The following is a 13,852-nucleotide window of genomic DNA, read 5'->3' on the forward strand; positions in this document are numbered from 1 at the left end:
CAAGAGGCTCAGTGGTTTAGACCACAGCGCCACCCGTGTCCCATTTTTGATTGGAAGGCTGTTGAGAGAGAGAGAGAGATATATATTACTTTTATATTTAAAAAATTCCTCAGTTTTGGACGCTTGTTTCATTGCATACACTGTTCTCGCTTCATAAGTGATGTTAGCTATTGTGCATGGTTTGGTTTTTTGACTGTCACCGTCCAGAAAAAATACTGAAGAATTCAGACTTTCTGATAATGTAGATCATGAATGTTTCAGATTATAACCTACTTCCATGGAAGTCAGTGCAGAAACCAGGTGGTGAAGACAGTCAGACATGCTCAGAATCTTCATTACACTGAGTGAAGTAATAGGACAGCAAGAATAACACCAGAGAAAACATTATTCACACTTTCTAATTGGGTTTATTATTAATATTGCAGGACTCATTAGCGTGGTCATTTCTTTAAAGATAAAAGGGATGTTTGCTGTTAAATGGGAATACTTTTCTAAAGTATAAAATAGTACATGGTAGAGTATAAATGGTTTTTAAAAAATCAAACAGGCAGCCAGGTAATTTATAGTTCCAAGGCTTTATTAATCCATCTGGAATGATTACTGTTTTATTGTATGACAAAAAGTATGCAAAGCACTTGGATTTGTTAAAATGCTATGTTTTGAGCAATTTGTTTTGCAAAAGAAACATGCAAAAAGCATATGCTATTTTTTTTGTCCAAAATCCAGTAAAAGATAGATTTTCAAATTACTACCATATGTGTGGAGAATTTGCTTTGAACAATAACTGTATTATGGGTACCAAAATAATTTGTTTCAATTGAGTTTCTTCAGTAATAAATAAATAAAATCTTTTAGTTCTTACATTTATTTGGCTCCTTTTAAGATCTTTCAAAAATATTCTACCTCAACAATAAGTAATTGAAACTGTACTTTGTTTGAAATGTGTTACAGTAGTAATGTTCATAGCTATACAGACAATTACAGTAGCTGCAGGAAAATGGTTATAAAATTTATTTTAGATCCCTTTTATAATTGCAGCCCTGAAGCAACTTGCTCTGTTAATAGTACCGCTGACACTGTTCTGGGGCAAACCATTTGAGAACTGTAGCTTTGAATTTGGTTAAACTAAAACCGTCTGGGGGTCAGGTGTTCCATAAGATAAATTAATGCTTCATAATTCAGTTGCTACCTTGCTTTTATATCAATGCAGTTATGAATGCATGGAAAAAATTACAGGGAAGAAAAATCTTTAAAGTTTTAATGGAGTCCTGTATGCTTAATTTTAAAATATAAAACACCATAGCTTTTAGGACCTAGAGGAAATGTACTTTAAAAAAAAAAAAAACACCCACAGTCCTGCATGTAGTTTGACTGCTTAAATGTCAGCAAAGTTAATGCAATTTAAATTTTCTTAAGTGTGTATAGGATTGCAGCATATCCAACCAGAGCAAAGGAAAATCATTGTATTTTACAACCCTTTGCTTAAACAGCCTATATTTCTTGAAAGCAGAGCAACCATAAAGGAACTATTGGCAGAAAGAATAGATTACCAAAAATAGGAATGTTTGAAGATTGCCTTTTTGGTCCAAGTCTTCAAAAGACTCTCAATGGGCTATTAAACTTGTATGGAGCATTTATGAACTTATTACCAAATCATGAGCACACAAATGTTTAGTATGCGCTATGCCAGTGTTGAATCACATAAACTCAGCATAACGATTATGTTACCATAACGTTGCAGGTGAACATGCTAGTGCAAATGTTTAGGATATAGACATGTTTGACTAATACAAACTAGATTTGTGTGCATCATGTGCAGACTAGGGATCTAAATAAGTTAGAACCAAATGAATCATGCTATGGAGATATCTGTGTTAAATCCTGAGAAAAGCAGTTTGGGGAAAGGGCAATTTTCAGAGCTGTAGGGTAGCAGGTGCTTATACTTCACCTATCAACCAGCTGTAACTTCCCTGTACTCCTAAATCCTTTCCCCTTTCATAAGGTTCTAGACTTAAATTTGTCTACACATAATGCAGCTGCTGTTGTTTGCTTCTGTGTGCTGCAGCAACCCACAGAAGGGTTTTGCTAACAGCAAAAACGTTATAAACATTTTACAAACTCATCTTATTGCTCATTTAAGTAAGGTAAAGGTAAAGGGACCCCTGACCATTAGGTCCAGTCGTGGCCGACTCTGGGGTTGTGGCGCTCATCTTGCTTTAAGCAGGCTTGCTTTTAAAACAGATTTGGGAGTGTGAATACTAAATTTCTGTGTTGCTAGAGGTATTTTAGCAGTTTCTTAGTTACATGTCTTGTTCACAACAAACTTCTGGTGACATGATTCAGGTAGGTAGCCGTGTTGGTCTAAAGCAGTCGAAATATATATATATAAATAAAAAAATTGTCCAGAGACCACCTTAGAGACCAACTCAAGCATGCACATGAAAGCTTATACCAAGAACAAACTTAGCTGGTCTCTAAGGTGCTACTGTGGGCTTGCTGATCAGAAGGTCGGCGGTTCGAATCCCCATGATGGGGTGAGCTCCCGTTGCTCGGTCCCTGCTCCTGCCATCCTAGCAGTTCGAAAGCACGTCAAAGTGCAAGTAGAGAAATAGGTACCATTCCGGCAGGTAGGTAAACAGCGTTTCTGTGCGCTAGACTGGTTCGCCAGAAGCGGCTTAGTCATGCTGGCCACATGACCCGGAAGCTGTCCTCCCTTGGCCCAAGCCGGCTCCCTTGGCCAATAAAGCGAGATGAGCGCCGCAACCCCAGAGTCGGCCACGACTGGTCCTAATGGTCAGGGGTCCCTTTACCCTTACCTTTAAGGTGCTACTGGACAATTCGGGTGACATGAAACATGATGGTGGTACTTTGATTATTGCAGTTATTACAAGTGATCTGATTTCACCAGCCACACAAACTCAGTAGAAATAGATTTGCCCCTCCCCCCAAATGTACTGATCGTTCCTGTGAGAAAAATATGCTTGGAAGCATTTTTAATAGCAAAGGACATTTCATTGGCATTCTGTGCTGTTTCAGTATGATGCTGTTCAGCTTTCCCCCCTTTTTATGCAGAGATTTGAAAGGTGTGATAGTCACACTGAGTGATAGCGGTGATCTACAATGCTCCTACCTTGGTACAGATCCATCTTTATTTCAAGCTCCAAAAGTTGAGGCTCGGGATATAAATTATGAAGAATATGATGCAGAAATGAATAAACTTCAGAAAATCATTAAAGAAGCCAGAAAAATCAAAGGTATGGTTCCCCCCCCCTTTTTATTGAAATTACATCAGTTGTGGTTGGTTGGCTGTCCATTAAAATCTAACTATAGGATTTATCTTTAACTTGTATTTAATGAAGTAGCTATGCAAATAAACAAATTTTTCACTATGATTTTAATTCTCTTTCCACCAATATTAAAATATCTATGTAGTAGTAGTAATGGGTTATGCCATTTCCCCTAAAAAAAAGTTTGCTATAACAATTCTGGCAACAAATTTGCAATGAAGGAATAACTCACCTAGAAAAAATACCTCGGTTCTTCCATGTTTGTTGTGTTTTTAACTTATGTAAATGAATGTTAATTGTAAGCCATCTTGGTAATCCAGGTATTTCCTGAAAGGCAGACTATAAATAACTGTAAAAATATATAATATATATAGACACATAGGAAAATGTCCATAGAGTCCCAGGAAGAGTTAAGATGTTCACCAATGACGTTTCCTTCCTGGAGCTCTTCCTGGAAGAAGCCTCTTCATAAAAAAAGAGGCTGCTGTGACAGAGGGGAGGAATGGACAAGGAATGGGGAGAACTGGAGCTGAGAAGCAGAAAGAGTCCAAACCTACCGTATTTTTCGCTCTATAGGACGCACCTGACCATAGGATACACCTTGTTTTAGAGGGGGAGAACAAGAAAAAAAAATTCTCCCCCTCTCTGCTCAGCGCCCCTTCAGCGAAGCGGCAGGAGAAACGGAGTCCCTTCCTTTTCTCCTCCCGCTTGGCTAAAGGGGCGCTGTGCAGCTCTCCCTCTCTGCTGAAGCCAGGAGAGTCTTGCTCTCCCGGCTTCAGTAAAAGGAACCTGAAGCCTGCGGAACGCAGCAGGAACTCGCGCTGCGCTCCAAAGGCTTCAGGGATGGCCGCCTGAAGCCTGCAGAGCGAGAGGGGTCCGTGCGCACTGACCCCTCTCGCTCTCCAGGCTTCAGCAAAAGCAACGCGAAGCCTCCGGAGCGCGGGGAAGCGCTCCCTCTGTGCTTCAGAGGCTTTGCGTTGTTATCGCTGAAGCCAAGGAGCCTGCATTCGCTCCATAGGACGCGCACACATTTCCTCTTAATTTTTGGAGGGGGAAAAGTGTGTCCTATAGAGCAACAAATACGGTAAGTTGACTGAGGAACATAAAGCGCCAGAAATGAAGCAGAGTGGGAGCATCTGTAGCTTCACAAGGGATCTGGCCACTCACCTTCCCCTTTCTTTCTTTCTTTCTTTCTTTCTTTCTTTCCTTCCTTCCTTTTCTGTTCTGGTAGGAGAATAGCATTCAATACTTTTCCTCTTCTGAGTGCTCTCTTTCTTCTACATTCCCAATAACGACATTAGTTTTTTGAAAGCTATAACTGTACATGGTATGGCACTTCCTCCCCCCGCCAAACAAAACCGTGAACACACTGTGAGGTGTGTGTGTGTGTGTGTGTGAGAGAGAGATACATTATGCATGCATGTTAGTGTGGGGTACCTGCTTCCAATTTTTGCACACCCATTGCCAGCACGTGATCCTGAAGGGGAAGGCAACTATGCAGGATGAATAAAGGGTTAAAATCAGGTTGCCATACATCTGGGAAAACCCCGATATGTCCTCTTTTGGGGGGCTAGCATGCCCATCTGGGTGGATTTTTACACTTTAAAGGAAATATCTGGGTTTTTTGGGAGGGGTGATGTTGTTTTAGGGGGGCATGCGCATGCTCAGGAGGGTGCTGTGCCCCGGAAGCGCCGCAGTGGAGCGAGGCTGTCACAGTGAAGATTAGGTGGGAGCTGGGGTCCTTGCCTCCATTTGGACTGGCAGCGGCTCAGGCTCGGCGTGACACCAGTGGGCCCCCCCCCCCGCACGCTGGCAGCAGCTTGGGTTGTCCTCTGTTTTGCTCTTCAAGATATGGCAACCGTAGTTAAAATGTACTTCAGGGGCCAAATAGACCTTGGAGGAGGTGTGCTCTAGGTCAGTGCCCCCACCCTCCTGGCCGCATGGCAATGCACATGTTCAGCCCTTGATTCCCACCTGTGGAGCGAAGGCAGGGCTCTTAAAAAAAAAAAAAAGCCTCTCCAGTTCTGCTGTCACTTTAACTGGCTTTCCCAGTCTATGCTGAGGTTTAAGAGGGACTTTGGCACATTACCTGCCAGTGGGCCACTTCCTACATGCTCCCCTTTTCTCATCCTGGCCCACGTTTCCTACCTGATTGAGTTGTTTGTTTTTTAAAACGCCCCCAGCTCCTTATAGGACGTGGGTGGCGCTGTGGGTTAAACCACAGAGCCTAGGGCTTGCCGATCAGAAGGTCGGCGGTTCAAATCCCTGCGACGGGGTGAGCTCCCGTTGCTCGGTCCCTGCTCCTGCCAACCTAGCAGTTCAAAAGCATGTCAAAGTGCAAGTAGATAAATAGGAACTGCTCCGGCAGGAAGATAAACGGCGTTTCCGTGCGCTACTCTGGTTCGCCAGAAGCAGCTTAGTCATGCTGGCCACATGACCTGGAAGCTGTACTCCCGGCTCCCTCGGCCAATAAAGCGAAATGAGCGGCGCAACCCCAGAGTCGGTCATGACTGGACCTAATGGTCAGGGGTCCCTTTACCTTTACCTCCTTGTGAACCAGGCGGCTTCCCTCCTTTATTTTTAAACTTCTTATCACTTGACAACAGCAGAACACTGAGCCCTCATTGCTGTGGTCCTCTGGCTACCCCCTTGGTTTCCTGGGCCCAATGCACTGTGGGAGAATTATACACCATGTGGAAACCAAGATGGCAGCCATAGAGCATCTGCTGCCAAGCAGCAAAATGTTTAAAATAGAGAGATTGACTGTGAAGCGGTCTGAAATTTTAGCAAAGGGAGGGGCTAAGAGTAGGTCTTGATGGCTACTGGGGCAACAGTGCTTTTCTCCCCTTCCATCTTTCATTGGTTTTATTTTCTTTCCCTTTAATTTACCATTTACTTTATGCCTCCTCTGTGTTGGTTTATATAATAATGTCTCAGGTATAAGGAGAGCAGAATAAGATAACTGTGAAGGAGAAGGTTGGCTTTGCAAGAGGGAGGCAGTTTGAAAGGAATCCTGTAGTTAAATATTGATGAAAATTTTGAAAATATTCTGAAATAAAATGTTGTATTCATATAAAGTTTATATGAATATGGGTCTTTGTTGCATTAACAAAGTGTGAGGACGCATATGTGAGTAGAAGCTGAACCTTTCAGATCAAGGTCAATAAAATAAATATGGAAAAGAACTTTGTTATAAAAATAATAATAGTAACTTTGTTACTATTCAGTATCAAACTTGTGAATCTCCACATATGGGGCTTTATCCTATGTTGAAACTTCAGCTCTAAGTCTCAATAACATGGTTATGAAATCATTGACTAAACTTCCTAGTTACCTGTTTTTTACAGACATTGTGCCTAAAATGGAAAAAAATGAAGATTTTGCACTTCTTGTGACGGTCTCACCTGATCTTGATTCAGTGTCTGTACGTAACTTTAAAACTTACAAATATTCTTACAGAGATTTGTTTTTATATAAATTGTATACTCTCAAACCTGATAGATAGTGCTTATAGCATTTTGTTAAACTAATGAACACTGAGCTTAAATTTAGAACAATGGCCAGGAGCCCAAAACCTACTAAGGGACTTGGTCATGCCCAGAGAGATTTTTAAGTAGATCCCCATGCCATATCAGTAACTGTTATAAGCAGTGTTGTGTCCATAAAGGTCTATTATTATTATTATTATTATTATTATTATTATTATTATTATTATTATTATTATTATTATCATTTAAATGTTCACTTAGTTATAAAAGTGGCTTTCCCTACCTTTTTTGTTGTGTGTGTGTGCTATTTTGAGAAATGTAAAACCAAACCACCTGGTGCAAGAAACTAGTCCTGTTCCTGGTATCCTACCCAATATTAGTCATGATGTTATATGCTTAAATACAGTGGCTTTCTTGAGTGAGGCTATTTCTGTTCTCTAAAGTCTTATTTACTTTTAACACTAAGACAAGCTTGCTGATGCACAGAAAAAAACCCCATAGCTGCTTCACTCCTTCCTCTTTCCTGTTGCTGCTGCACTATTGGGAGTTAAGTCATGGTTTGGCTTGGTGTTATGGGCAAACCCGGGTTTCCGGTTTGTCTTGCTCCAAAGAAACCATGACCTGTAACCAAGGTTTGTTCTTGGTTTAGAGTGCTGTTTATAATATAAAGGATCACTAACATTGAAGAAAAAAATCTGTAAATGTAGCATCTATATTGAACTTGCAGTCTTTAGTACTGTGTCATCAAACATTTACCCAATAACTAATACTAATTGAACACATCCTTAATAATTAGACTTAATAGTAAATTATATAAGAAATTCATAACGGAGCGTCAGAATGTTTTTATTGTACCTTATGCAAACCTTGCCAATATCCATTGAATGTAGCCATAGCAAACCCCATAAGGATCATGTGTATTGGATCTGCTCCTGTAGCACATTTGGGCCACTCAAGCCAGTGCAACATGCATCAGGATTCTGCTTTGTTAAGTTGCAATAAGCAGTAGGCAAGTCTTAATTTGTAAACGTTTGTACAGAGAAAATAAATTTTGAAATGAAATGTTAACTTATTCTTTTAGAAATCTTGCACTACTGTACAGCTATAGAAGGATGAATGAAATCCTGCTTTGGTTATGACTGTGCTTCATTGCTATTGTTGGCATGGTGCTCAGTTGATGAATGATGACAGCCTAAACCACAGTAAAAAGAAACTGGCTCCCTATACTAAACTATGTTCATGCACCGCCCATCACATGTTTATTTGATGATAGTTGCTGCTTGCTCCAGAAGCTCAACTCAGCATCTTGTTCCCACCAAGAGCTGTCAATCAAATGTTAATCCACCACTGTTTGCCTCCAACCGTAAATGAACATTGGCTATACAGGCATCCTGGCAAACCATGGTTTGAGCTAACTATATTTTAGAACACAAAGGCAAGCCCTGGTTTAAAGCCACTTTTCTGCTTTCCTTTTCTGCTCTTTTGGCATTTGGCTTCATAATTTTATTCTCATCTCCATGGTGTAATAGCATGTGGAGGCAGAGTAATTGATTTAACTGTGGCTTCTTAATATCTTGGAAGATAAACTCCTGTAAAACAGAAAAGATTGGAATATGTTGATTTAACTGTATGTACAGAAAAATCTTGCCTTTTGTTTCCTCTTTTTATATACAATTTTAAGCAAAGATTTTGAAAAAAATATTTGGGTGAGATCCAAGACATTAGCAAAAGACATTTGATATGCACAAACTTATCTGTCACATAGAGTAATAGTCACAAGCATATAACATCCATTGGATTTGGCTGTTTTACTATACTGAGAACACAGCTCCAGTGAGTTGAATGGCTGAGTGATTGGGCTGCCGTAAATATTACCCAATATTTTTGTGCATCTTAATTCTTCTATTCTTGTTTTAAGATCTCTACAGTAAGTTGAAATCTAGCCATACAATATGTTCATTCCTGTGTGATACTGATTTTGCTGTTTCTGTGTGTTTTTTCTTCTTCACAGCAAGCCATTGAGAGTGAAGTAAAAGCAGAGGTGGTTCCTTCTGTGACAGTAAAGGTATTGTGCTTGTTGGGACTTTAAGACCAAGTATAACACTCAAAAGATTCAAACCATTTTTTTTATATTTAGAGGGGTGGTTCTAGAAAATATACAAAAGTGACTGAGATTTTGGTGATTTACATTGCTTGTGATATGCATTAAAGAAATAAAAATTAGATGTATACAGTGCTTTTTTTCTGGGCGCATACCCCTGAACATTTTGTGAATCTTTGTACTTTTGTCCATTTACTGTATTAATTTTTCCCGATTTGAACTATAAAATGGTGGTTTTCTTGAGTCAAAATGAGAGTACCCCTAAACATTTTGTAGAAAAAAAGCACTGGATGTATACATCATGGGTCTGTGTGTTATGGGGAAAGCTAAGAGAAATGCCTTCTGGAACTGTGGAGAGGATTATGTTTAACAATCATAAACATTATCTATGGTCTTGGAAGTGAGCCTCTCTAGGAAGATGCTATCTTCTTGAACCAGGACTGACTCACAGGTTGTCATCATTTGGATGCTTGCTGAGTTCCATACCCCATCAAAAGCACAGTATGAACTCCCAGACCCACCTGGCTCCACTTTCTCCTCCTCCACTGTTGCATGTTCAGCTATCCTATTCAAGCATGCAAACAGTGACAGATGCAAGGAGAAGAAACAGCCTCTTCCCTTTGCCTCTACCTCTCTCTTTTTGAGCAGTGGTGACGATTTATCTGTAGAGAGAGTGAGAGTATACAGTAATCTTCTGTCTTCAAAAGTGAGCATAATGATTTTCAGAGAAATAATCTTTGTTGATAATTATTGTTTCAACGTAAAATACTGCAGCCAATTTATTTACATCTCATACATGCTTTCATGGGCTTCCAACTGAGGTTCATGAGACTTGGTCCCAAATGTATATTGGATGACAATTGCTGACATTGTGGTCTGCTGGTCAAATAAAAAACTTGGTCTCCAGCTTATGAGTTTATAAATACAATCATAATGTTGCTAAAACACACACACACACACACACACACAATGTTTTATCTATAATAATTTATTATTTATACCCCACCCAGTGGTCTGTTAAACATTAAAAGCTTCCCTAAAGAGGGCTGCCTTCAGATCTAAGTACTCTAATGATGGTGGAGGCAGAAGAATCCTGAACTAGGTTGAATACCATATTGGCCTGAATATAAGCTGCACTTCCCCCCTCATTTCTGACCGCGAAAAGTTAAAGGGCAGCTTATATTCACGACCTTATGGTAAGCAGGTAGGAGCGCAGGGCAAACAATGCTAGGAGCATGGTGAAGTGGTGCCCACCCTGCATGTAGTCCCCTGCCCTCTTCTCCAAGGCTGGGAAGAGAGAGAGCGAAGAAGGGGAAAGGCTGCCGGCAACGCAGTATGGCTCCCCCCAACCCAGTATGCAGCCAGGAGTGGTGAGGAAAGAAGCGGCTTATATTCTGGTATTTTTTCTTTTTTTCTCTCCCCCCCTCCAATTTTAAAGGTGCAGCTTATATTTGGGTGAGGCTTATATTCGGGCCAATACGGTATATACATATATACCGTATATGCATATACAGTGGTGCCTCGCAAGACGAAATTAATTCGTTCCGCGAGTCTTTTTGTCTTGCGCGGTTTTTCGTCTTGCGAAGCACGGTCCGTCGCAACTGCACCTCTTCAAGCGGCTTTAAGAAAAAAGGAAACAAACTCGCAAGTCGTTTTCGTCTTGTGAAGCAAACCCATAGGGAAAATCGTCTTGCGCAGCAACTCAAAAAACGAAAAACTCTTTCGTCTTGCGAGTTTTTCGTCTTCCGAGGCATTCGTCTTGCGAGGTACCACTGTATGTTCTTTTTTATTTTATGTTCTTTTTTATTGAAACATCAGGACACTAGCAACAACACAAAAAAGAAAAGAAAAATAACAAAACAATATACAGCAATAAAAAGAAATTAGAAAATAGATATTGACAATAAAAGTTACAGCCAACGCAACCTTAACATTTACACAACATAAATAAATATAACATAATATTTTGATTTCCTTCACCCTGATATCAGCTTTTTAATTTATTTCTTTTCAACTCTATATGCATATATGTTCACTACAATGGAATTAAAGGATGTTTAGTGAATATTTTTGTTTCATAGATTTATGGCGGAGTGGGAATTTCCCAGTGGAGCATAATATTCCAATTGCATTCTATTCATTAAAAACTCATTTTCTTGTATATAATTCTTTGGAAGATCTCCAACTGATAAAAATTACAAAATAATAGCACTTCAAAAGTTGTTACTAATTTACTGTTCCTTTTTCAGTTGCAGTGTGTTCTAATTCACCTGGTATTTCCATAAATGCCTTTCTAATTTTTACTTCTAACAGATCACTGTGGAGGGCAAACAGCCGACACTTGCAAAATTATCTGTATGTGTTCAACCTCCTTTAGCTTTGACTCATGACAAATTCACCTTGAAATTAGGTAAATGTTCCAGCTTTGATCTATAGTTATTTCTGTTTTTTTGTCCATTGCCTATCAAACTACTGGTACTATATTAGTATTCATTAACACTGTACTCTTTTTCTGAGACAGATATGTTTAACTTTCAGTCTATATTCTTTCTACCCCCCCCTCCAAATAGTTCCAAGTAACAACCTGTCTTGTAAATAGTGATAGGAAAGATGGTTCACACCAGGTTAATCACATCAGGTCCCATTATAATATACCGTATTTTTTGCACCATAACACTCACTTTTTTCCTCCTAGAAAGTAAGGGGAAATGTCTGTGCGTGTTATGGAGCAAATGCCTGCGGGTGGCGGGGGATCTGCTGCAGTCGTGAGCAGAGGATCCATGGTTCCCCTTCCTTCCTCCTCCATGGTTACAAAGCATGGATCCACATGGATCCTCAGGATTTTTGCATTGGGCTACTCCAAACTCACTGTCAGATGACATGTGTGTGGCCACAGCATGAACCACAAAAATCATATACCCACTATTTCATTTAGAATATTTTTTTTCTTGTTTTCCTCCTCTAAAAACTACGTGCGTGTTATGGTCTGGTGCGTGTTATAGAGCGAAAAATACAGTATATCAGTAATGGAAATTCTCAGAAATGTTTCTAAGAGGATACTAGGAGAACACCAAGGCCCACCTGCCACTGGCTAATATATATTTAAAATAATAGAACAAGTAAATGGTCTAGAATGAAGCCTGCCCTGTATTCTGTGTTTTCTGTATTACTTGATTTGAGCATCAGGCATTCTTAAATACTTGACTACATCTCACTAGTTGTTGTCGTAGTTCTTCCTCAGAAACACCCTTCCCGCGAGGACAGTGGTCACTTCTCTACACCAGAGAGTCAGGCTTTGGGCTTGAGAGAGAGAATGAATGAAACTTGATTTGCGTCAGCCGTCCGCCATAGCAACAAAAAAACATTGCGATATATACAGAACAAAATAAAAAGTCGATTATATAAAACATAGTTTAGGGTCTTGAATCAGCAGTCAAATAGTGGACCTTATTCTAATTGCCCCAACTAGAAACCTGGCAACCTTTGCTTTGGGCTTCTATTTCCCAGTTCACAAGAAACTTGAAACTTGGTAAAACTTTCAAAAGCAGTTTATGATATGGCGCTGGGTCTTAAGCAGAGCAAAAAACTCATATTAGATATTCCTACACCCTTGAGTCACCTAAAGCATCTCTTTGGAATGAGGGTAATAGTGAGTGGCCCAAACACTAGTTGCAAAGAACTGGAAAGGGGGAAATGTTCCAACTATAATGGATTGGCAGAATAAATTAAAAGAATATGTGGAAATGGTGCAATTGACCAACAGCCTAAGGGGCAGTTCAAGACAAGAATTTGCACAAAAATGGGATAAATATAAGAGTTATGTACAAAAATATACCAGTGGTTTTTTGTCTATGGCAACATTTGATTGACCTTGGATAAAGAAATATATGAGAAATAAGAGCAACGGTACAAATTGCTGTAAGAATGTATTAGAGAATATATAAAGAATAGATTAATAATGGTAGGTACATTCACTATTAGAATAAAATCATACAACGGGAATTGATAGGAAGTCCAAAGTCTTTATGATACTTTTTGTTAATAATCTTTGCTAATAATTTTTTTTAATAATCACATAAAAAGTAGCATAAATACAGCTGAAGCTTAAGGTTCATAATTATGTAAGAAAAGATAAGTATATGGTGTGTTTTTTTCATTTTTGGTGTACATGATTGAAATTTCTATTTACTTTAAGAGATGTACTATATATATGTAATGTATTGTATGACTATTAATTAAGCTTGTTACATGTTTGAAAAGAAAAGAAAAGAAATATGTAGGTCAATTCTGTGTAGATTGCTAGCAGAAGTTTGCAGTCCAAATATTGTCCTTTTGCTTGGAAACTTCCTGCTTTGTACAGTGGTTTCATAGCTGCTCAGAGTACTTTTAGGAAATGCTGCCAGGGTAGAAATGTCGCTCAGAAACTCCCTTTGGCTAGTGAGCTAATTTTCATATAACACAGAAACTTCACGATGTACCTCTGGGCATTCCAGCAATAACACCCAATTTGTTCATAGCTTCATGTATGTTTGATGTTAATTTCTTAGTGGCATCACAGGCTTTTGTCATAGGTATTTTGCCTGTAGTACCAGAACTGAAAGTTTTGTGCAAAAGTGTTTTTAAATTTAGTTTCATTACTTTACTTAAGCAGATTGTACTGCCTTTCATATGGTTTCACAAGGCGGTGTGCAAACAGGAAAAAGGTTAAATGAGTCAGCTGTCAATAAAAACGACAACAATAAAAGTAATGACACAGCAGTGACTTGAGCAATTTTGCTAAAGAATTCTGCAAAACTGCAAGTTGTGTATTGATATCTGGCAAGAGACTATGTTGTATAGTTCTAGATATATACTTTGAGGGACATAATTATAGATGATAAGCTTGGGATACTTGTAAATCCATAGATGTAATTGCATCAAATTGTCCAGGAGGCCAGAAAACTAATGTACTAGAATTAGATGGCTCAAGAGGCTTC

At 39.3% G+C, this 13,852-nt stretch overlaps 1 protein-coding gene across 3 annotated transcripts in view; it reads left to right on the plus strand.

The window, feature by feature from the left end:
- BBS9 (Bardet-Biedl syndrome 9) overlaps positions 1-13,852 on the plus strand; it is a 227,777-nt gene that overhangs the window by 33,507 nt on the left and 180,418 nt on the right. For all 3 annotated transcript variants that reach the window (XM_053409545.1, XM_053409544.1, XM_053409546.1), the window contains exons 10-13: positions 3,073-3,254; positions 6,635-6,711; positions 8,787-8,840; positions 11,190-11,286. In XM_053409545.1, the coding sequence (XP_053265520.1) occupies positions 3,073-3,254; positions 6,635-6,711; positions 8,787-8,840; positions 11,190-11,286 (410 nt within the window). The remainder of the gene's footprint in view (positions 1-3,072; positions 3,255-6,634; positions 6,712-8,786; positions 8,841-11,189; positions 11,287-13,852) is intronic.

Source organism: Podarcis raffonei, chromosome 12 (genome assembly GCF_027172205.1).
Source record: "Podarcis raffonei isolate rPodRaf1 chromosome 12, rPodRaf1.pri, whole genome shotgun sequence".
Lineage (NCBI taxonomy): Eukaryota > Metazoa > Chordata > Lepidosauria > Squamata > Lacertidae > Podarcis > Podarcis raffonei.